Consider the following 24,218-nt stretch of genomic DNA (forward strand, 5'->3'; position numbering starts at 1 on the left):
CGAGAAGATGACGTCACGGTAGCAGGGAGGGACCTTCGGTTGCTTTGGGCTCTCCGTCCGCTGAGGGTGCTGACTGAAGACCGTTCCGTGGGCGACGCCGTCGCTATGACCATTTGTCAGTTCTTCCTTCAAGGCCGGTGCCGCTTTGGAGACCGGTGCTGGAACGAACATCCCGGCGCCGGGGGTGCGGGCGGAGGACGGCAGCAGCAGCCCTCAGGTGACGTGCCCCTCCATCCTCCGCCGCCGGTGGAGCTGGGGAAGGCCTGGAGGCAGGGCCTTGGGGCTGAGAACGGGCGTCCGGCGTGGGGCCCGCCGCTCGGGATAGCGCAGCGGCGCACCAGTCAGGTGACGATGACGTGCTGTCGTCGTCCCCTTTTCGGTCCCGCCCACAGGCCCGGCACAGGTTCTCTCCGGTGCTCCTCTCTGCTGTGTGGGGATTCGGCTGGTTGTAGTTGAGGGGATGAAGACGGGGACTTGGCCTTTGGTACGAATGCGAAACAATGAGTTTTTAGGTCGGAAGTACGTGTCAAAACTCTCTTGTCTGTGCGTGGTGATGGTCCGGAGAATTGGTGGAGGTCGACCCAGACGCCTCCTTGCTTTCCTACCCTTCTGCGTACTGGTTCTTTTTTCTCCCTTGACATCCTAAATATAATTTTTACTGAACTTTTTTTTCGAGAGAGGCTAGCAGCTGTGGTCACAGCCTGGATGCTTAACGTTGGGGAAGTCGCAAACTCCTTCGAACAATCTGATAGCTGCAAAGCTCTACCTTGGACGAATGTACGTGCTCGTAACGTTGGAGGTAGAACTGGAAGGGCGGGTTGCCCAGTAAAGAACTCTGAGGTGGGGGCGCCTGGGTGGCTCAGTGGGTTAAGCCTTCGGCTCAGGTCGTGATCTCGGGGTCTTGGGATCGAAACCTGCATCGGACTTTCTGCTTAGCAGGGAGCCTGCTTCCCTTCCTCTCTCTGCCTGCCTGCCTACTTGTGATCTCTCTCTCTCTGTCAAATAAATAAATAACATCTTAAAAAAAAAAAGAAGAAGAAGAAGAAGAAGAAGAACTCTGAGGTATGAGAGAAGGGGTGTGGAGGACCGCGTTGTCCTACTCCCTGGGTCTAAGTCATTGTCAAAGTTTTTGGAATATTTAAGCCAATTGTGGATGAGGTGAAAGGACAGCGTTCAAGGAGAGGAGGGATCAGAAATGAAACCACGCAAAGCAAGGTTTTAAAGGTCAGATGAATAGGTAGGTTTTTGTTTTCTTAGGATTGAAACTTAGTCCTTAAAAGTATCACAAGATGCTGACCCCCTTCTGTTCCTTTCCTTCCCTTCCCTTCCCTCTTTTAGGACTGTTCGTCTGATACTTAATTTGTGTTGCATAGTGGTTTCAGGTCTAATCGCTCTCTTGAAGACAGGACTTTTGCATCACCCACAATTAGTCTTGTGAAATATTCCAAACCAAAAATTAGGACTCGGGGGTCTGATACTTGGGAACGTATTTCCTCGGAAAATGTTACTTAATATTTGACATTCTGTGGAGACTCACTATAGACGTAGTAATTAGAAAGCAAATATCTAATGGGTTAATGGATGAAGAAAATATAAAAAAAACTCAACAAGTAAACAGTGTTTATCTCCCAGAAATGAATGCTTCCGTAATTAATAAATGAAGACCAAAAGCTATATACGAAAGAAAGAATGAACTTCTTCAGTTGTGTCATCCCCCAACGAATTTGGAACTTCAGAAAAATAAAATACCATTAACCCTTAAATGAGGGGTCTGGCCCAGCAATCTGTTCCTTTTTCTCTTTGGTTTTATTAGGTAGTTTTAGAGTTGGGAGATGAATTTTCATGAAGGGATATATCTCGCATCATTCCAGTTTTTAATACATTTCATGGCATATCTCTTAATTAAGTCAGAAACAAGGCAAATTATATTGGTTCCAACTAGGAAGTGCTGAGTAAATGAGGTAGTTTAAGATTTTATTTATTTATTTGACACAGAGAGCGCACAAGCAGGGGGAGCGGCAGGCAGAGGAAGCCTGATGTGGGCTCAATCCCAGGACTCTGGGATCATGATCTGAGCCAAAGGCAGATGCTTAACCCACCTGAGCTGCCCAGGTGCCCCACAATTTTTTAAAATACAGAGACAAGGGAAGAGAATCCTGTTGCCTCATTGTGATAATTATGAAATATTAGAATCTGCTGATAATAGAACTGAATGCATTTTATTCACATGTAAATTATAATCTCCCTGTGAAAGATAGGTGGGTAGATGTTATTTCCCCAGAGGGAAGACTGAGTCAAGTAGAGTTAAGCATCTGTTCAAGGATAGAGGGTAGAATCTAATTTTTCATATTCAACAAACTCTTTAATACATTGTCCATTTTCCGATGTTACTACTCTATAGGGCACTGTAAGAGAGCAAAGAATGATTAAGACAGCTTTTTATCCTGAAGGAGTTTATGATTTAGGATACATCCTAAATCTACTATCAAATAATTATTTACTTAATAAGCTTATATCATCTGAACTTACTAATATATCATTATTTTCCTCAGGGTTTGCTCTTCTCTCAATCTTGTTAAACAAAAAATGCCATTAGACCATTACATGATTTGTTGGTTACAAGTAACTATATGTAAGTCAAAAATGAAGAGTTTTCTGATTTAAAATGAGTGGCAGTGTGGTGCTTGTTGAATCTTCGTATAATGTCTGCACATAGTAAGATAATATAATGAAATTTTTAGAGGTTTAAAAGAGGAATTGCCAATAAAATTGTTTTATTCTTTATTTTCAGGTAGTAACAGACGTGGATGGAATACCACCAGCCAAAGATACTCCAGCGTTATCCAGCCATCCAGCTTCTCCAAATCAACACCATGGGGGGGCAGCAGAGATCAAGAAAAGCCATCTTTCAGTTCCTTCAATTCTGGAGCTTCAACTAGCAGGAACAGAGGGTTTGGAGTGTCCCAGAACCCATTTGCTTCACCCAGCCCTGATGGGCAGAAAGATGAAAAGAAACTTCTGTAAGTGGAAGCCTTCAGAGAAATTACTACCCATTTGCTTTTTTTTTTTTCAAAAGTACCTACAATATTTTCTTTAAAAAAGAAGTAATATTGGGGCACTCTCTCTGCCTGCCTCTCTGCCTACTTGTGATCTCTGTCAAATAAATAAATAAAATCTTTAAAAAAAAAAAAAGTAATACATCGTTAAAAAATCAGAATAAGCAAAAAGAAGAAAAAAGCACCCACAATCCTATCACTCAGAGATAACCACTATTTTGCATATGTCATAGTACACTTCATTACCCTTAAAAATATGTCACCTTTCCATACCAGCTCAATGACTTCTGAGAGCTAATTATGCTTTTTCCATTTTTCTATTGATAACACTATATTGTGAATATCTTTCTAAGGTAGTTTTGCTTGAGTTTGTTGTATATTATTAGTTCTTTACAAAGTATGAGGTAATTTAAAGCAGTTTGTACTCTTGGTGGTCACTTAAGGCATCTGGTATATTTTTCTTAAAACTTTTACTTCCAATACCCTCCCCCCCCCCCCCCGTTGAAACTGGTTTCATTTGATTTCCTTTATTACTGTAGAGTAGATTCTCTATTATTTCCTGATCATAGTAGAATGTGTGACTCGTGCCAAAATAATCCCTGGCATTCTGTAACTGTTGCCTCAGCTCCCAGGACAGAACTTAAATATATTCATTAGTCTTTTACTTCTCATAATAAATTAGAATGAGTGGTAAACATTTTGATCCATATATCATATACAATTGATTTTTTTTTTAAAAGGTAAAAGAGCCCGCCTTCCTGTATTCGATGTTGTAAAAATCCTGAATTTAGTACAGTATCTCTATGGTATCTATCATTTTATTAATTGTAACATTCTGGATGGGAAAGGGAAACATTTAATTTAGAGTTGAATCTACCCACCACTTTGCCAATAAATTAACTATATGGGCGTGGGTCTGTTGTCCCTTTTTGCAAAATATGAGAATTAGACAAAATGATCTCTAAAGTCCTACCCACTTTAAAAATTTTATGGTTCTATATTACGTGGTTCTTTCTTTTTTTTTAATTTAATTTTATTTTTTTTTTCAGTGTTCCAAAATTCATTGTTTATGCACCACACACAGTGCTCCATACAATACGTGGTTCTTTCTTTTCCCAGTTAAATGTTATTGATATTTATGATAATGAACGAAGAAGGATTAAAATTAACATTGTATATTTTAGTTCTTTAAAATATGTATAGTTTGATAGTTCTCATTTACCAAATCTATTGCTTAATGGTTCAATTTACTGGAAAACCAAAACCATGAACTTATTTAATGTTATAATATTATAATTATATAATAATTATATTACTATATATTATATATTATGATATAATTATATTATAATTATATAATTATAATTAAATATAATTATATAATACTTATAAGTATTATAATACTTAAAATACTTAAATTATAATACTTAAAATCATTAAATATATTTATAATACTAAAATCTTAAATATAGTTCTTAGTTCATAAATTCTGCTCTAAAGAATAGTCTTCAGAAAATACAATGGAAAAAATCTAGGGGCACCTGGGTGGCTCAGTCAGTTAAGCATCTGACTCTTGATTTCAGCTCAGGGGGTGATCTCAGAGTCCTGAGATTGAGCCCTGCATCAGGCTCCACCCTCAGTGGGGAATCTGCTTCTTCCTCTTCCTCTGCAGCCCCCTTTGCATGTGTACTCTCTCTTGCTCTCTCTAAAAACAAATGAAATCTTTTCTTTTTTAATCTGAAGTTACATATTTACTACAATTTAAGATTTCAATCATTGAAAATTATAAACAATAAATTTTAATAAGCAGATGAAAAAGATCCTTTGCTCTTTTTTTTTCCCCAGGGAAGGAATTATAAAAGATATGGAAATTTGGGAATCATCAGGGCAGTGGATGTTTTCTGTTTATTCACCAATGAAAAAGAAACCTAATATTTCAGGTAATTGAGAAATTGTATGTTTTTAAAATATGTTTTACGACTCTTATTTTCTAAAACCAAGATCATGCCAAGTAAACTAACTACAAACTTAGCTACAGTTAAGAAAGTTTGGACATTGTTTCAAGTATTCCAGTATTCTGGCAGAACTTCATAATTCAGAAATAAGGATTAGAAGATACAGTTCTGTTCTTTTTTTTTTTTTTAGAAGATACAGTTCATTTAAGATACATAGTTCTCATGAGAAAATACTGAAATCAGTACCCACCACAATTCCAATTCTGTAAGCCCCCGAGGAATCTCTGCTTTCTTGTTTGCCTATGGGTACAACTTCAAAATCTCTTAGCTGCCTGCAGTGACTAGAAGATTCACATCTTACCATTAAGGCCGTGGCTGCCTGATGCTGTTCTCCCTTTCTTCCCTATATTTTCTTCTAAAGATAGCTGTTTTTCATAAATCATGTTGAGACCTGTCCTGGAGATAATGTGTGAAGGTAAAGAACTTCAGCTGGACTACAGGGATAGCATTTGTTTAGAACGCCCTTTTCCCCCTGTTTTCTTTGGTCCATAGTCCCTAAGCCCTTTCTGAGCTGAAACCTAGAGCACCACACTTTTCTAATCCCTCTTGGGTGGTCCTGGGCGTCTGCCCTATGGAGTAAACAGCAAATATCTAGCAGATGAGAGCCTTTGCAATCTCTCAGAACTCTGGGATCCCTGCTCTGTCTCAGCTCTACCTGCTCATTTCCCTATGAGCATTGGTATCACATCAGTCCTTAGTTATTTATTCACTCAGTCATTCAAGAAAATACTTACCGAATTTCTTTTGTACCAGGCCCTATTCTTAGCTCTAAGATAGTGATAAGCAAGACAGACAAGGTCCCTCCCTTACAGAGCTTATGTTCTTGAGGGAAGGAGACAATAAGTAATATAAATAAATAAGATAATTTCATTAGTTTAAAAAAAAAAGATAATTTCACTAGTGTTTTCTTTTCTTTAATTTTGGTAAGATTTATTTATTCCAGAGAGAGAGAGAGAGAGAGAGCACAAGCCAAGGGAGGGGCAGAGGGAGAGAAAGCAAGAGGGGAGCAAACTCCCTGCTGAGCAGGGAACCCAACACCAGGCTTGATCCCACAACTCTTGAGGTCAACACCTGAACTGAAACCAACTTAACCAACTAAACCACCCAGTCTCCCCTAAAAAATAATTTTTTTTTTTAATTTATTTATTTGAGAGACAGAGAGAGAGCATGAGAGGGGAGGTCAGAGGGAGAAGCAGACTCTCCATGGAGCTGGGAGCCCGATGTGGGACTCGATCCCAGGACTCCGGGATCATGACCTGAGCCGAAGGCAGTCGCCTAACCAACTGAGCCACCCAGGCGCCCCTAAAAAATAATATTTTTAGTATCTGAATATTCCATGTGATATTTGGGACATATTTATACTAAAAAAGTATTTGTTGTATATCTGAAATTCAAATTTAACTGGGTATCCTGTATTATTATTTGCTAAGTCTGGCAACCCTATTCCTGAGAGCATTCTAAAGGCTCAAAATTCAATTTTCATAATAGTATAAGACATTAATTGCCATTTTCACTCTGGTGACATTTGCACTATTGGTACAAAAACATTGATGGGTAAAACTTATATCTTAGTGTGACTCAAGGCAGAGGCAATTTACTGTACTAGCAGACTATAGTAGTCAATACAAAACCATTTTTTTAAAAGTTTTATTTACTTAAGTAATCTCTACAACCAGTGTGGGGCTCAAATTCACAACCCTGGAAAGCAGCTATGCTCACCACTATACCACCAACACTCAAATTCACAACCCTGAATCAAGAGTCACATGCTCCTCTGACTGACCAGCCAGGCACCACTGTAAAAAAAAAAAAAAAAAAAAAAAAATTTAATGCCATTTTTCACTTAAAATTTCTGATAAAGAAGTAAAAATGTTGATTTTATTAATCTTGACCCTTGAGTGCACACCTTTTTAATCTGTGTGACAAAATGGGAAGCACACATAAGTGCTTCTGCCACATACTCGGATATGATAGTTGTCTTGAGGGAAAGCACTGAGGTTATCATTTGAGTTGTGAGCTCAACTAGCCACTTTTTTCACAGACAATATTTACTTGAAAGAATGATAACTGTCATTACCTAGACTTTGGTATTTGGCAACATTTTCTAAAAAAACTAATGAAGTAAGCCTGTCACCTCAAAGAAAAAAAAAGACTATTTTTTAATCTTTTTTTTTTAATTTCTAAAGATTTTATTTACTTATTTGACAGAGAGAGAGAGATCACTAGTAGACAGAGAGGCAAGCAGAGAGAGAGGGGTAAGCAGGCTCCCTTCTGAGCAGAGAGCCTGATGCAGGGCTCGATCCCAGGACTCTGAGATCATGACCTGAGCCGAAGGCAGAGCCTTAACCCACTGAGCCACCCAGGCACCCCAATCTTTTTTTTTTTTTTTTTTAAGATTTTTTATGTATGTATTTGTCAGAGCAGAGGCACGGAGAACAGCAGGCAGAACAGGCAGAGCAGACAGAGGGAGAAGCAGGCTCCCTGCTGAGCAAGGAGCCCAATTTGGGACTCTATCCCAGGACTCTGGGGTCATGACCTGAGCCAAAGGCAGACACTTAACCAACTGAGCCACCCAGGCATACCAAAAAATGACGGTTTATTGCCAGTGACAAAATTCAGGCTTTCAAGTGAAAATTATGCATGGCTGAAAAATCCGTTCTAAGTGCAAGGTAAACCACTGGATTTAATATAGTAGTACAAAAAGTTAATGAATATGGTTTGAGTTTGCATTATAGCCTTTAAGAAACTACAACTTCTCAAATTTTGAGGTAGTGTCAAAGAAGAATGTCCACAATTAACTGAAAAAGCTATTTAAGTCCTCCATTTCCAACTACTTATCTGTATTAGAACAAACTTTCTTCATATACTTCAACTAGGCAACATATTACAACAGATTGAATGTAGAAGCAGAATAATCCAGCAGTCTTCTATTAAAGTCAAACATTAAAATAATTTACAAACAGACCCTCCATCAGCAAAAAGCTGAAGACTTGCTGAAAGTTCTGAAGAGAGTTACCATTTTTTAGCAATAAAATATTTTTAAATTAAGGTATATTAAAAAAATGGGCGAACATAAGACAATGCTGCTCATCTCACTAAATTTTTATTTTTTTGCTTTGAAAATTAGTCTTCATTTATGTTGATATGTAGTTGGTTCCTTTTTTTTTTAAAGATGTATTTACTTATTTGAGAGAGAGAGAGTGCATGCAGGGGGAGGGGCAGAGGAAGAGGGGGAGAGAGAGAATCTCAAGTCGACTCCAAGGTGAACCTGGAGCCCAACACAGGGCTCGATCCCATGACCCTGAGATCATGACCTGAGATGAAACGAAGAGTTGGATGCTCAACCGACGTACCTCTAAGGTGCCCCTGGTTTCTTATTTTTATGTGATTTAATAAATATGTTCTGTATTTCTTATTTTTCATTTTAAATATGGTCAATATTGATATATATAACCTATATAAGCAAAAGCTTTTGGGGGTTTTTTAATGATTTTTAAGAATATGTTTGGGTCATGAAACTAGGAAGGTGGGGAACTGCTGTCCTGGATTTTTTTTTTTTTTTAAGATTTTATTTATTTGAGAGAGAGAGATCACAAGCAGGGGGGAGGGGTAGAGGGAGATACATGAGTAGGGAGCCCGATGCAGGACTCCATCCCAGGACCCTAGGATCATGACCTGAGCTGAAAGCAGACATTTAACCTACTGAGCCACCCAGGCACCCAACTGCTGTCCTTAGACATAAATTATAATGAATTAACTTTTCCTGTGCATCTAAAATAATACTATTTTTGTATCACCCTTGAGAGAATTGAGAAAATACTTACTCACATAATTTTCTGTGTCCTGTGGGGCACAGAGGAGGAACAGCTGGAAGGAGGAAAAAGTGACTTGAGGGACAGCATTCCTTTAGCTAGAGTGTTTATCCATTCTTAGGAGAAAGTATTGAAGATGAGTCCTAAGTGAAAAGAAGGTTGTCACTTAGGGGAATTTGGGGAAAACATTCTTGGCAATGGGAATAACTAGTGCATAGGTCCTTATAGGAACAAGGTTGCCAAGTTTGAGGACTAGTGAGGCCTGAACCACTGGAGGAGAGTGAATAAGGGAAAGAGTCATAGGGCACAGGCCATGGAGTCAGCCAGGAGCCCCATCATATTGGGCCTAATTGTTCTAGGTAGCCATGTGGAGCTTTAAGTGGGAGAAGGACATGATCTGATTAGAAAAAACTCACTTGGACTGTTGTATGAAAAGAAATGGTGTGTAGGGAGTGGTGGGGGTGGGAAGCAAAATAGAGGCAAGGAGATGAGTTAGGAGACAAATGCTTGTGACTGACTGAATTATAGTTACTAGCAGTGGAGACAGAATTGGTCAAATCCATGTTCTGTTGGAGTTAGAACTGGCAGGATGCTGATTAATTAGATGTGAGGAATGAGAAATGCAAGGGGATTCCTAGGTTTTTTGGCCTGAACAGTTAATAAAGATGGTATAAAGATAAATTGTTAGAAGAATCCATGGTTTTGGGGGTGCCTGGGTGGCTCAGTGGGTTAAGCCTCTGCCTTTGGCTCAGGTCATGGTCTCAAGATCTTGGGATCAAGCCCCACATCGGGCTCTCTGCTCAGCAGGGAGCCTGCTTCCCTCTCTCTCTCTGCCTGCTTCTCTGGCGACTTGTGATCTGTCAAATAAATAAATAAATCTTAAAAAAAAAAAAAAGATTCCAAGGTTCTAATTTGAACGTTTAGTCTTTTCTTATTCTGGAGTATAGGGGTCTGTGGAGTTAATGATGTGTGGGATATGAGTAATTCTCTGTAGAAAACATCCTGAACTTTCTTTAAAAGTTTTCCTAATTATAAATTTATGGATGTTGCCATAAAAGACTTGAAAAATACAGAAATATGTAAACAAAATAAAGATCACCTGATTTCATAGAGATAGCAACTATAACATTTTTGAGTCTTTTTTTCAAAATATGCACATACAACCATATTTCCTGTATACATATAAATATATAAAATTCGGATCATAATCTAGTTTTGTATTCTACTTTGTTGTTTTCAGTTTGTCTCTACTACTAAAAATACTAGAATGAACAGCTTCATAAATAAAACTCTTTGTTTATATATCTAATTATTTCCTGTGGTTAAATCCTAGAAATTCTATTAAGGACAGAAGGTGTAAACATATTTAAGACATTTGATGCTTATTTACAATTTTTCTCCCAGCAAAACACCTTTTTAATTCCCTTAAAAGCAATTTAGGAGAATATCCATTTTACCACATCCTTAATAATAGTAAATACCATCCATTTTTAATTTTTTCCATTAAGTAAAGCATTTTGTCTCTATTTTTATTTGTATTTTTAAATTCAACTATTTTATTTTACTTATTTACTGGCTATTTGAATTTTTTGCCCATATTAACTTATTTTTCTTATTGGTTTGTAAGTACTATTTATACATTGACATTAGCTCTTCTCCAGTCATATATGTTACAGTCATGGTTTTCTCAGTTTATCATTTGCCTTTTAATTTTGCTTATAGTTTCTGGCATGCAGAATATTTTTTAGACAGAAGTTTGGATGTGTATGTGGTCAACCCTTTCTTTTCTTTGTTATTCCTTCCATTCCATTTATCTTTAGAAAATTTCTCCCTTTGAAAATCAGATATCCAATTGTATTTTATTTTAATTTTATACTTAGTTCAACATTAGGTTATAGGCTTTGAAATTTTTCCTTATGATTATAAAAATTTCCTTATGATCAACATCAGCATTTTTTCTTGTCTAGAACTTCTAGCTTTACTATACTATTAAAAGTATTGGTATTTATTTTAAAGATTCCAATTGATTCCTCACTTCAGGTTTTACAGACATTTCACCAGAGGAGTTGAGGCTTGAATACCATAACTTCTTAACCAGCAATAACTTACAGAGTTATGTAAGTTTGTTTCCTATTCATCTACCTTTATACCAGATTAGCTGTTAATTACTGTCTTCTCTGTTTGTAGTGGCTTGCTTATATGTTGGCAAAGTGGATGAGGTCTAGAATTTTTCTCAAGACAAAGCTATTTGTATTTTCTAAATTACTTTCTTTGAAATTGGTTGGTTATCTAACATGGTAATAATATATTTTGGCTATATAACTAGGAATGTCACTATTTTTATTAGAAATAATAGCGGTTATTCCTAGAAGTCAGACCCGTTCATCATTTGACACATATGGAGCATCTCTTAGGTGCAGACACCATGATGAATGCTAGAAAAACAAAGTGAAAAAAGACACCGTCTGTACATATTAACATTCTAGTGTATCAGATGTCAAAAAATAAAAAAGCTGGGCTTAAGTAAGTTTGGTGCTAAAGGAAATGACATAAACTGTATTTTGTGTTGTCTACAGTCATGATCAAGTATTTCTACTAGTACCCATGTTTGCTTCCCATCCAGATATAACTCTCTCTGTGCTGCCACATACTTGAGATTCTGAACCAGGGGACACGAGGAGTTGGAGAACAGGGAGGAAACTATAGCTGGAATATCTTGGGCAAATTGTACAATTTGCCATAAAAATGTTTTATAAACTTTTTGTGATTTTGGCAAGTAAAGACATGAAGTTGTTGGAGAAACAAAGTTAAAACACTCAAAATTGACTCATTATTTTTCTGTCTTCTCTCTTCAGCTAAATTCCCTCCAACAGTTAATAAATCAATGGAGAAATAGAATAAATGAACTGAAGAGCCTAAATACATCAACTAACATAGCCTTGGTGAGTATTGGAGAGTTTTCTACTGGAAGTATCTTGTCTGTTGCTTTTTTGCAGAGAATTTCACTTTGAATTTGGAAAGCAAGACTAAAATTCTCTGTCAGGAATTATGATACACACACATTCTCAAGACTGTATCATCATTTAAAGTCACAGTCCTGGAATTGCTTTCTCTCTGTTCCTTAGTCAGAAAAGCACAGATAACTTTGCTTTCCTAAAACTATTTTTAGGGTAAAGTTTTTTTACTTTGGTGGTCTAGTTTTGAAAATATTATATAAATTTAAGTATGTAACATTATCAGCATTTACAAAGAAATTGCTCTGAAAAATGATAAGAATATACATTTAGACTAATGTATACTTTTGTGACTGAAAAACACTCACCATATGTTCCCTGACTTATATAGAAATGCCTTCAGTAGATACATACCCACTTGTCTCCAAAGATACATGGTCCCGACTGTAGCATATTCATTATCTCTATCACTAAAGTTATGATGTTTTATTCCCATAAAAACTCTTTAGGAACCTTATTTTGAAATAAGATCTTTACAGTTTCCCAGCTGATTTATGCTTCTACTTTCTGAAAAGGATATGAGAGTTGTGGTTGTCTAACTTAATAAATGACTATGTGACCATTCCAGCACCCACCCCTTTCTTAAATATGTACTTCCTAAACAGACTTTTGGGTGAGTTCATTTCTTCACTGTTTAGTTGTTATGATGCCATTTAAATTTAGTAGGACATATTGGAAGTATTCTGTCCCTATGTGAGAGGTGGCCCAGCTCACCACTGCTAATGTAGAAGAGATAACTGAGTCCAAAGAACTACAGAACTTCCCTTGGGATTAGAACTTCCTTGCCCTTTGTCAGCTCTCTAGGGGCCCCTCCAGAGGTGAGGAGGGTCCTGAACTGTCCACCCACAAGGGGCTTAGAATGTGTCAGTAGTTTATTCTTTATGCCAAGTAGTTAATTCTTTGTTCTTTTAATCCAGCATATGTATATGTTTATCTATTTACCTGTTGAATATTACACTGAAGGAGAGAAGCTAGACCAAAAAAGAAAAAAGAAAAAAAGTACATACTATGTGATTTCATTTATATGAAAAACTAAAGAAAACAAACTTCATCAGAGCACCTGGGTGGCTCAGTCACTTAAGCATCTGACTCTTGATTTCAGCTCAGGTCATGATCTCAGGGTGACGAGATTGAGCCCCTTGTTGGGCTCTGCACTCAGTGCAGTGTCTGCTTCACATTCTCTCTCCTTCTCCCTCCTACTCACTCTCTCTCAAATAAATAAATTTTTAAAAATCTCTCTTTTTTTTTTAAGATTTGTTTGTTTGACAGAGACAGCAAGAGAGAGAACACAAGCTGGGGGAGTGAGAGAGGAAGAAGCAGGCTTCACGCCAAGCAGGGAGCCCAATTCGGGGCTCATCCCAGGACTATGGGATCATGACCTGAGCCGAAGGCAGACACTTAATGACTGAGCCACACAGGCACCCCTTTATAAATCTTTAGAAAAGAGAAAACAAACCTCATGTATAGTGATAGGAAGGAGATGAGTGGTTCATGGTACCTAGGGTTTGGGAGAGGCTTGACTGAGAAGGAACACAAGGGATCTTTGAAGCGTGATGGAAATATTTTAAATCTTGATTGTCATGGCTATAAGTTTGTCAGAACTCACTGAAATATATGTATGTATGACAGATGCACTTTATTGCTTATAAACTACACTTCAGTGAAATTGATTTTTGAACAATGCTATTGAGGCTTCCAAATGAGAGAGATCATATCTGTTTGAGTTGATCAGGAAAAGATTCTTGGGGGTAAGGAGTAAGGGAAAGTTCCTCAAAAGGGAGATTAAAGGGTCACCTGGGTGGCTCAGTCAGTTGGGCATCTCCTTTGGCTCAGGTCATGATCTCAGGGTCCTGGGATCAAGCCCCACATCGGGCTCCCTGCTCTGTGGGGAGTCTTCATCCCTCCTCTCCCTTTACCGCTCACCCCCTGCTCATGCTTTCTCTCTCAAATAAATAAATAAAATTTTTTTTTTTTAAAGGGAGATTAAGATTTCACTATGCACAGATGAAAAACATTTCTAGTGTAGAAAATAGCAAGAACAAAAAGTATTCTCAGGGATAGGAAATATTTACTAGAGTTCAATAGTAAGCTTTTAATGTAATTGTGAATCAGCTTGAGGTCAAGTATTAGAGTAAGCAGATTGGGTAGCCTCTAAAGGCCCTTTATGTGAAATCTAGGTTTCTTGATAATTAACCTATAGACACTGAAAAATATTATTATAATTTTTTTTCATTTTCAAACATATTCATTGAAGAAATTTAAAAAATATTTTAGAAGCTTAAATTAAAATTAAAATCACCCATAATTCATCAGCCAGTTGCTCTTACCTCATTGAGATTGGTCTGTCTTCTTCTGTGCATATTCATATTGTGGGCATTTTTCTATATGTTTAAATATTTTTTAAGTATACATTTTAAAAATTGAATTTGCCTATAAAGTGTATGGGAAAGGTAACTCAGAATTATTCATTAATTACTCTATTATTTGCCAATTTTTTTTTTAAAGCTCTCAGATGTAAAGGATGGAATAAATCAACCAGCATCTGCATTTGGATTTGGCAGTACAAATGCAGTAACATTTGGATCACCAGGTAAATGATAAAGTAATGCAAGACTTCATTAATTTTAGAAATGTGGGATTTTAGAGGTTTTAGATCATAAAGTCTGAAGGTATGTTAAGTGGCTTTTAATTTTTTTTAATTTTTAAAATACTTTTATTTTTAATTTTTTAAAATTTAGATTCATTTAATTAACATATAGTGTGGGGGCGCCTGGGTGGCTCGGTGGGTTGAGGCCTCTGTCTTCAGCTCGGGTCATGATCCCAGGGTCCTGAGATTGAGCCCAGGGTCCTGGGATCGAGCCCCGCTTCGGACTCTCTGCTCTGCGGGGGGCCTGCTTCCCCATCTCTGTCTCTGCCTGTCTCTCTGCCTACTTGTGATCTGTCAAGTGAATGAATAAAATCTTTAAAAAAAAAAAAAACATAGTGTATTATTAGTTTCAGAGGTAGAGTTCAGTGATTCATCAGTCTTATATAACATCCAATGCCCATTGAATCACATGCCCTCCTTAATGTCCATCACCCAGTTACCCCATCCCCCAACACCCTCCCCTCCAGGAACCCTCAGTTGACTGTATAGATTGTTCTAGGTAGCATAGACATTTTAACAGTACTTGTTCTTTCAATCTATTAGGATGGAATGTTTTCCCATTTCCTTTTTTCTTCCTCAATTTTATGATTGTTCTATAGTTTTCTGAATACAGATCCTTTGCCTCTTATTCCTAGGTATCTTAGCGTTTTGCGGACAATTGTGAATGGGATCGACTCCTTAATTTCTCTTTCTTGTGTCTCATTCTTAGTGTATAGAAATACAGCTGATTTCTGTGCATTGATTTTATATCCTGCCACTTTACTGAATTCCTATATGAGTTACAGCAATTTGGGGGTAGAGTCTTTTGGGTTTTCCACATAGAGTATCATGTCATCTGCAAAGCATGAGAGTTTGACTTCTTCTGTGCCAATTCAGATGCCTTTTATTTCTTTTTGTTGTCTGATTGCTGGGGCTAGGACTTCTAGTACTATGTTGAACAGCAGTGGTGAAAGTGGACAGCCCTGTCATGTTCCTGACCTTAGGGGAAAAGCTCTCAGTTTTTCCCCATTGAGAATGATATTCACTGTGGGCTTTCCATTTATAAGATATGGCTTTTATGATACTGAGGTGTGTTCCGTCTATCCCTACACTGTGAAGAGCTTTAATCAAGAAAGGATGTTGTACTTATAGATGCTTTTTCTGCATCTGTTGAGAGGATCGTATGGTTCTTGTTCTTTCTTTTATTAATGTAGTGTATCACATTGATTGATTTGCAGATGTTGAACCACCCTGGCAACCCAGGAATAAATCCCACTTGGTCATGGTGGATAATCCTTTTAATGTACTGATTGATCCTATTGGCTATTACGTTGGTGAGAATTTTTGCATTGATGTTCATCAGGGATATTGGTCTGTAATTCTCCTTTTTGGTGGGGTCAAGGTAATGCCGGCCTCATAGAAAGAGTTTGGAAGTTTTCCTTCCATTTCTACTTTTTGAAACAGCTTTGGAAGAATAGGTATTCATTATTCTTTAAGTGTTTGATAGAATTCCCCTGGGAAGCCATCCAGCCCTGGACTCTTGTTTATTGGGAGATTTTTGGTGACTGCTTCAAATTCCTTGTTGGTTATGGGTCTGTTTAGGTTTTCTATTTCTTCCTGGTTCAGTTTTGGTAGTTCATGTGTCTCTAGGAATGCATCCATGTCTTCCAGATTGCCTACTTTGTTGGCCTATAGTTGCTCATAATACGTTCTTATAATTGTATTTCTTTGGTGTTGGTTGTGATCTCTCCACTTTCATTCATAATTTTATTTATTCAGGTCCTTTCTCTTTTTCTTTTTGGAAAATCTGGCCAGGGGTTTATCAATCTTATTAATTCTCTCAAAGAACCAGCTCATAGGGAGTGTGTGGGTGGCTCAGTCCTTAAGTGTCTGCCTTCGGCTCAGGTCATGATCCCAGCGTCCTGGGATCGAGCCCTGAGTCAGGCTCCCTGCTCAGCGGGAAGCCTGCTTCTCCCTCTCCCACTCCCCCTACTTGTGTTCCCTCTGTCGCTGTGTGTCTGTCTGTCAAATGAGTAAAACCTTTAAAAAAAAAAAAAAAAAAGAACCAGCTCATAGTTTCATTGATCTGGTGTACTGTTCTTTTAGTTTCTATTTCATTGATTTCTGCTCTAATCTTTATTGATTCTCTTCTCCGGCTGGGTTTAGGCTTTACTTGCTGTTTTTTCTCCAGCTAGTTTAGGTGTAAGGTTAGGTTCTCTATTTGGGACCTTTCTTGTTTCTTGAGAAAGGCCTATATTACTGTATATTTTAGGACTGCCTTTGCTGCATCCCAAAGCTTTTGAACCATTGTGTTTTCCTTTTTATTTGCTTCCATGAATTTTTTAAATTCTTCTTTAGTTTCCTAGTTGACCCATTCATTCTTTAGTAGGATGGTCTTTAGCTTCCATGTATTTGAGTTCTTTCCAGCTTTCCTCTTGTGGTTGAGTTCCAGTTTCAAAGCACTATGGTCTGAAAATATGCAGGGAATGATCCCAGTCTTTTGGTACCAGTTGAGACCTGATTTGTGACCCAGGATGTGATCTATTCTGGAGAATGTTCCATGTGCACTAGAGAAGAATGTGTATTCTGTTGCTTTGGGATGGAATGTTCTGAATATATCTGTAGTCCATGTAGTCTGGTGTGTCAATTAAAGCCCTTATTTCCTTGTTAATCTTCTGCTTAGACTATCTGTCCATTGCAGTGAGTGGGGTGTTAAAGTCCCCTACTATTATTGTATTGTTATCAAGGTGTTTCTTTAATTTTGTTATTAATTGGTTTATCTATAAATAGCTGCTCCCATGGTAGGGGCGTAAATAGTTGCAATTATTAGGTTTCTTGTTGGATAGACCCTTTAATTATGTTATAATGTCCTTCCTTATCTCTTATTTCAGTCTTTGGTTTAAAATATAATTTGTCTTTTGATGTCCATTAGCATGATAAATGGCTTTCCACCCACTCCCTTTCAATCTGAAGGTGTCCTTGGGCTTAAATTAATCTCTTGCAGACAGCATATGGATGTGTCTTGCTTTTTTTTTTTTTTTAAGATTTTATTTATTGGGGCACCTGGGTGGCTCAGTGGGTTAAAGCCTCTGCCTTCAGCTCAGGTCATAATCCCAGGGTCCTGGGATTGAGCCCTGCATCGGGCTCTCTGCTCTGCAGGGAGCCTGCTTCCCTTCCTCTCTCTCTGCCTGCCTCTCTGCCTACTTGTGATCTCTGTCTGTCAAATAAATAAATAAAATCTTTAAAAAAAAAAAAAACCTTTTAAAGATTTTATTTATTTTAATTTGTCAGGGAGAGAGAGTATGCACAAGCCGGGCAGAGTGGCAGGCAGAGGCGGAGAGAGAATCAGGCTCCCTGCTGAGCAAGGAGCCTGATGTGGGACTCTATCCCAGGATGCTGGGATCATGACCTGAACTGAAGGCAGCAGTTTAACCTACTGAGCCACCCAGGCGTCCCATGTCTTGCTTTTTTAACCAATCTGATACTGTGTCCTTTGCAGCATTTAGCCCATTTACATTCAGAGTAACTATTGAAAGATGGATTTAGTGCCATTGTATTACCTATAAAGTCAGTTTCTGTATATTGTCTCTGCTCCTTTCTGGTCTTTGTTACTTTGGACTTTCTCGTCACTTAAAGTATCCCCTTTAATATTTCTTCCAGGGCTGGTTAAGTGATCACAAATTCTTCTAGTTTCTGTTTGTCCTGGAAGCTCTTTCCTCTCCTCTTCTGAATGACAGCCTTATTGGATAAAGTATTCTTGGCTGCATATTTTTCTTATTTAGCACCCGGAATATATCATGCCAATCCTTTCTGGCCTCCAGGTCTCTGTGGATATATCTGCTGCCACTCAAATGTTTCTACCCTCCTAGGTTAAGGACCTCTTGCCCTGAGTTGCTTTCAGGATTTTCTCTTTGTCTCTGAAATTTGCAAGCTTCACTATTATAAGTTGAAGCGTTGACTTATTTTTATTGATATTGAGAGGGGTTCTCTGTGCCTCCTGGACTTGAATGCCTGTTTGCCTTCCAGGTTAGGGAAGTTCTCAGCTATAATTTGCTCAAATATTCCTTCTTCTCTTCTCTCTCTTTACTCTTCTTCTGGGATCCCAATTATTCTAATATAGTTTCACTTTTGGTATCACTTATCTCTTGAATTCTCACCTTGTGATCCAGTGGTTGTTTATATCTCTTTTTCTCAATTTTTTTATTCTCCATCATTTTGTCATCTGTATCACTAATTTTCTCTTCTGCCTCATTTATCGTATTAGTTAGAGCCTCCATTTTTAAATTTTAGCTCATAAATAGCCTTTTTTAATTTCAACTTAATTAGATTTTAGTTCTTTTATTTCTCCAGAAAGGGACTTTCTGGTGTCAGCTACGCTTTTTTCAAGCCCAGCAGTATCTTTACAATTGTTATTCTGAACTCTAGTTCTGACATCTTACTTATATCCACACTGATTAGGTCTCTGGCAGTCAGTACTGCCTCTTGTTTTCTTTTTTGAAGTCAGTTTTTCTGTCTTGTCATTTTGTCCATAGAAGAATAAATGAATGAGAGAACAAAATACTAAAATAGAAACAATGACCTCAGAGAAATATACAGTAAACAAATCAGAAGAGACCTGAAACCAAAAAGAAAATTAAAAAGAGAGAGAGAATATAATCAGACATATGAACAGAGCAGAGCATTGCAAGAGATCCTGGGTATATTTTGGTCTGTTTGTTAAGAAAACTAGATCCCAAAATTGTAAAGAAAGAGAAACTTATGTATATACAAAAATCCAGTTAAATACAATGAAAGGATAGAATATAACCATAAAAATGAAAATTAAAAAATACTTAAAAGAGTTGATAAGGGTAGTCTGGGTTCACCCAAGGGATGCCTGGGTGGCTCAGTTGGTTAAGCTGCTGCCTTCGGGTTAGGTCATGATCCCAGAGTCCTGGGATCGAGTTCCGCATTGGGCTCCTTGCTCCGTAGGGAGCCTGCTTCTCTCTCTGCCTCTGCCTGCCACTCTGCCTGCTTGTGTACGCACTCTCTCTCTCTCTCTCTCTCTCTCTGACAAATAAACACATAAATAAATAAAATCTTTAAAAAAAAGCAGGATGTATGACATCCTTGTCTTAAAAAAGAGTTGATAAAATAAGAAATTGCTTGAAAATGAAAAAGAAAAAAAATTAAAATTCAAAGACTGTAAGATGCCTGGGTGGCTCAGTTAAGTGTCTGCCTTTGGCTTTGGTCATGATCCCAGGGTCTTGGGATCAAGCCCCACATCAGGCTCCCTGCTTAGCAGGGAGTCTGCTTCTCCTCACCCTCTGCCTTCCCCTCCCCCTGCTTGTGCTTTCTCTCTCTCTCTCTCTCTCTCTCTCTCTCTCAAATAGTCTTTAAAAAAAAAAAAGTAAGACTGAGGAATCATTAGAAAATACCATGAATTCTATGTACTGTTTTTCCCTAGCACTGAAGTTTTGTAGTTCTCTTGGATTGGTAAACTTGATCTTAGCTGGATGTTGTTGGTGATCTTCTGGGAAAGGGGCCTGTTGCACTGATTCTCAGGTGTCTTTGTCCCAGGGAGAATTGCGCTGCCTTTGCTAGGGGGGCTGCACTAAGTGTAAACACTCCAGATTGCTCTTTGTGGCTTTTGTTCCCTGAAGGCTTTCCGTGCTGTGTTAGAGGATGAGAATGAAAATGGCAGCCTCCCAGTCTCTAACCCTAGAGCTGAAAGCTCATACCCCCCACTCCTCAGTACACCCTCAGGGAAAAGCTGTCTTCCTGGTCTCCTTTAGCACTCTGTGCTCATCCAGCCTGACCAAGTGTTTGTATCTCAGGCATGCAACTCTGTTTCAAGTCTCCAAAGCCTGCAGACTCCTGCAGCTCATACCCATACCCCTCCTCCCCACGGGCAAAGAGGGGCGTGTCTCACCACAGTTCTGCCACTCGCTGGGCCCCTGCTCAGAGAACAGTTGCCCAGCTATGCCACAATTTGTGGTTTATGGCAACACGGAACAGAAAGCCCACTCCTGAGCTTGCCATTTGTAGCTGGCTTTGCCACTCTGATGCTTGGGATCTCTGCCACATTAAGGCACCCCAGGTCTTCCTTTGCATTCTGGGGTCCTGAGATCACACTCTCCCCCATAGGATTCTGCCCTGCTTCACCACCTGATCGCCTTTCAGGCAGGCATTTCCCTCACCTGGACAGACGGACTTCTAAAAGTGACCATTTTGTGCTCCACTGCTATATCACTTTCTGGTAGCCAGTTTACATCGCCTCCTCCCCGCCCCCCGCCATTTATCTTCTGATACATCACCTTGGATTCACCTCTCTGCATCTCCTACCTTGCAGAAAGTGGTCACTTTTCTATTTGTAGAATTGCAGCAATTTTTTTCTTAGATCTCCAGTTGAGTTCACAGGTGTTCAGAATGATTTTTTAGCTATCTAGCTGAATTCCACGGACCAGAGAAAACTAAGGTCTCCTACTTCTACACCATCTTCCTCCCTCTCTTTAAGTGATTTTTAAATCATCCTTGCAGATTCTACTACCTTCTATAATGGAGTTTCAGAGAATTTGGCTCATTGATCATTTGTGAAATAAGGGTCAGACTGGGCACATTTTTTGAAAGACCCTGTGGCTCAGGCTTTCAGAGTATATTTTAGCAATGGTTTTTCAAAAGTTTTATCAGAGTACATAGTAGCTATGGTAGAAGCACATTGAGGACCTTCTTTTCACAGTGCATAACAGTATAATATTGTCTCAAGTGACAATACTGTATCACTTTTTTTTTAATTTAAAAGAAAAATTGTTTTAAGTTAGTATACAGAGGTAAACAGCAGTTCTTAGAGACAAAAAGGCAAATTAGGACTGAGGAGTTTGAACTGTCATAAAAAGTATAAAAATAAAAATGGCAACTCCGGAAAAATTTTAGCCAAACACTAGAGATGTTAATTATTAGAGTACAATTTCATCAGATTTGTCTTAGTTGAGAGCTGGAAGGGGCTTGAGAATCACTCCATTTATACAGGAGGAAACTGAGATGAAGTGACCACTCTACATTTGCTTAAAAGAGTATAGCTAAGGAAAGAGTTACTTCTTTGATAATGGATGTGACTGATTTATTTGAGGTTGAAACAAAGTGAAAGTCCACCTCCTCATCCCAGAGCTTTCTCAAAGCTGTACCCATGAGTGAGGACGATCAAATGAGGTCAGGTATAGCAGAAAGATAGGACAACAGGGTTTAATGGGTTTGTTCTAGCTTCTTTTCACTTCTCCTTCCATCCAATACGCTTCTCACATTCAAACATGGTAGAAATAAGAGAAAAAGGAGGGGTGGTTAATATGGTTACATTCTTTACTATAATAGGTTATTTTTTCCTTTTTCTGATTTTTGTAGGTTTTCCAGTGAATAACAGCAGCAGTGCTAATGCTCAGAATTTTAGCTTTAAACCAAGCTCTGCCCCTTCTGGAAGTCCTCCTATGTTCGGGAATACGCCAGCATTTGGAGCTGCATCCTCTGCCAGTTCTGCCATCACTACTTCTGTTCCAGCATTTGGATTTGGGAAACCTGCAGTCACATCTGCTGCTTCATTTTCTTTTAAAAGTCCTGCAGCCACTAGTTTTGGATCACCTGGATTTTCAGGATTTCCAACTTCCATGGCAGCAGGCTCTTTTGGAGCTCCAGGGGCCCCAGCCTTTGGAAGTGGTACTTCTGTGGCTGGTTTTGGTAGTCTAGGTTCACATTCCCACACTGCTTTTTCCAAGTCATCTAGCAACACCTTTGGAAACAGTAGCATATCTACCTCTCTCCCAGTCTCAAATGGCAGCACCACAACAGATAACAAATTATTCACACCCAAGGATCAACTCACAGCGGAAGAACTGGAGCAATTTCAATCCAAGAAATTTACTCTAGGAAAAATTCCTTTAAAGCCACCACCTACGGAACTTCTAAATATTTGAAAGGACAATTTTAAATACAGAAAAGAACAGCTCTTAAAATTGTTCTGGTGGTTTGTATAAAATTGCTTTGAGTGATTTAAATATATACATATATATGTATATATGTACATATATACTTAAAAGGAATATAAGCTTTCATTAATAACTTTAGGGGTCTTGAAGTTCAATATTTTTTTCTAAGTAAAGCATAAAAAGTACTCTGCAAGAGGTTTTTTAAAAATTCAATTATGAATGGAATTGAAAAAAACTGTCAGTGTGCACTGAATAAAGTGCTTTTCTCATTCTATATCACTTTACTGTCTTACCATTTAAAGGTTTACCTTTAGACATTATATATATATATATATATATATATATATATATATATATATATTTGTTTATTTTTTAGAAAGGAGATCATTTCTAAAGCCATGAGGGGAAAAAATGCTTAAATATTTAGCTTGCTTATCAAATAAACATCAGTAGCATGACTGTCCTTCATGTTAAAGAAAATTCTCTTAGAGAAATAATAGTTTTTAAACTTCATTATTCAGACCAACAAGGCATTTTCCCCTCATAATTTTGTTCCCCCTCCAATTTTGACTCTCTTATCGACCACCATTTGAGTTTTCTTGAACAAGTTTAGACTGATTTTTATCAGGGCTCTAACTTCTGTATAATTCTGTTTATTCCTCACATTATCCCCTCAAGTTGGCAGGTTGTAAGAGGAATGGAAATTGTGGTCTCATGTGAATAAATAGTGTATGTGGTAGGGTCAGGATTCACCAGCTCTGGTGAGCTTCTGTTAGAATTCTCAGACATGTTTTGATCTTCCTGTGCCCTCTCCCTGTGCCTGTATATCTGTGTAAGATATACAAGAGTGATGTCTTGTATATCTTACATATAGTTGATCCAAGCCAAAGACTTGTCATGAGTTGAGGCTTATGTGTCACAGTTCTGTTTTCCTCTCCCAAGCCTCCATAATGACATAGCTCGCACAACAGAACAGCTACCTGACATAGATCTGGGATTGAGCTGATTTTTTAACCTGATTTAAGCTGATTTTAGAACCTCACCTAATAAAACATACACCCCAAATGATTTTAGAGTTTATGCAAAGAACTCAGTCCTCAGAAGATCCAGATTCTATTGTTATTTCTTTCAAAGAACTGTATGATTCCTAGCTAACACTTCTGGAAGCCCTAAATTTGGGATCAAATCTGTAGCCAAGGGGTATATGTTTGAAACCATCCTTGGTGTGGAAAGAGTAAAAAGATCTTAAGTTCCTGCTTTGGTCTCAAGTTCTAAAGACTTTACAGTGTTTCTTCACTCCTAGGATTTTTCTACGTGATGGAATAAACCCTATGCTACCAGGCTTACTAGTCTCCTGTGGGTCCCAGTTGAATTTCCCAGTGTCCTAGAGGCTCTGAGGGTGCAAATTAAGGATGTAGTGTTTCTAAATTTGCCTGGCTACAAGCATTACATGAGTATTTGCTAAATTGCATATCCAGAATAATATATCCAGTAGGCTAGACCTGGGGATGTGTTTTTTACAAAGTGTTTCATAAGATTCTATAAGCAAGTTTGGGAAAAAGGAGCCTATCTAGCTGCATTTAGGCTTCTTAGTAATATGTGACTTGGGAGTTTTGTTGTAATTGTTGAAGTCTATTTTATGTGCTTGCGCATGTGCACACAGACACACACACAGTGTGGTGAACTTAGATCCAAGGTGGTTAAGTAGTACAGTTGTCAAAAAGCACAAGTGCGTGCTAT

General features: G+C 38.2%; 1 protein-coding gene across 5 annotated transcripts; it reads left to right on the top strand.

Annotated features, from left to right (window-relative positions):
* Positions 1–20: 20 nt before the first annotated feature.
* Positions 21–22,773, top strand: NUP42 (nucleoporin 42). Of its 5 annotated transcripts, none has more exons than XM_047695546.1 (7): positions 21–217; positions 2,792–3,020; positions 4,902–4,996; positions 10,924–11,000; positions 11,739–11,825; positions 14,403–14,487; positions 21,901–22,770. In XM_047695546.1, the coding sequence occupies exons 1-7, from the start codon at positions 106–108 to the stop codon at positions 22,464–22,466; spliced, it is 1,251 nt and encodes a 416-aa protein (XP_047551502.1). In that variant the 5' UTR covers positions 21–105; the 3' UTR covers positions 22,467–22,770. The 5 variants fall into 5 exon arrangements, with proteins under 5 accessions (XP_047551502.1, XP_047551504.1, XP_047551505.1 ...); XM_047695549.1 differs by lacking the exon at positions 21–217 and adding an exon at positions 369–519; XM_047695551.1 differs by lacking the exon at positions 21–217 and adding an exon at positions 1,065–1,237.
* Positions 22,774–24,218: the final 1,445 nt, after the last annotated feature.

The sequence above is a fragment of the Lutra lutra genome, chromosome 11 (genome assembly GCF_902655055.1).
Source record: "Lutra lutra chromosome 11, mLutLut1.2, whole genome shotgun sequence".
NCBI classification, from domain to species: domain Eukaryota; kingdom Metazoa; phylum Chordata; class Mammalia; order Carnivora; family Mustelidae; genus Lutra; species Lutra lutra.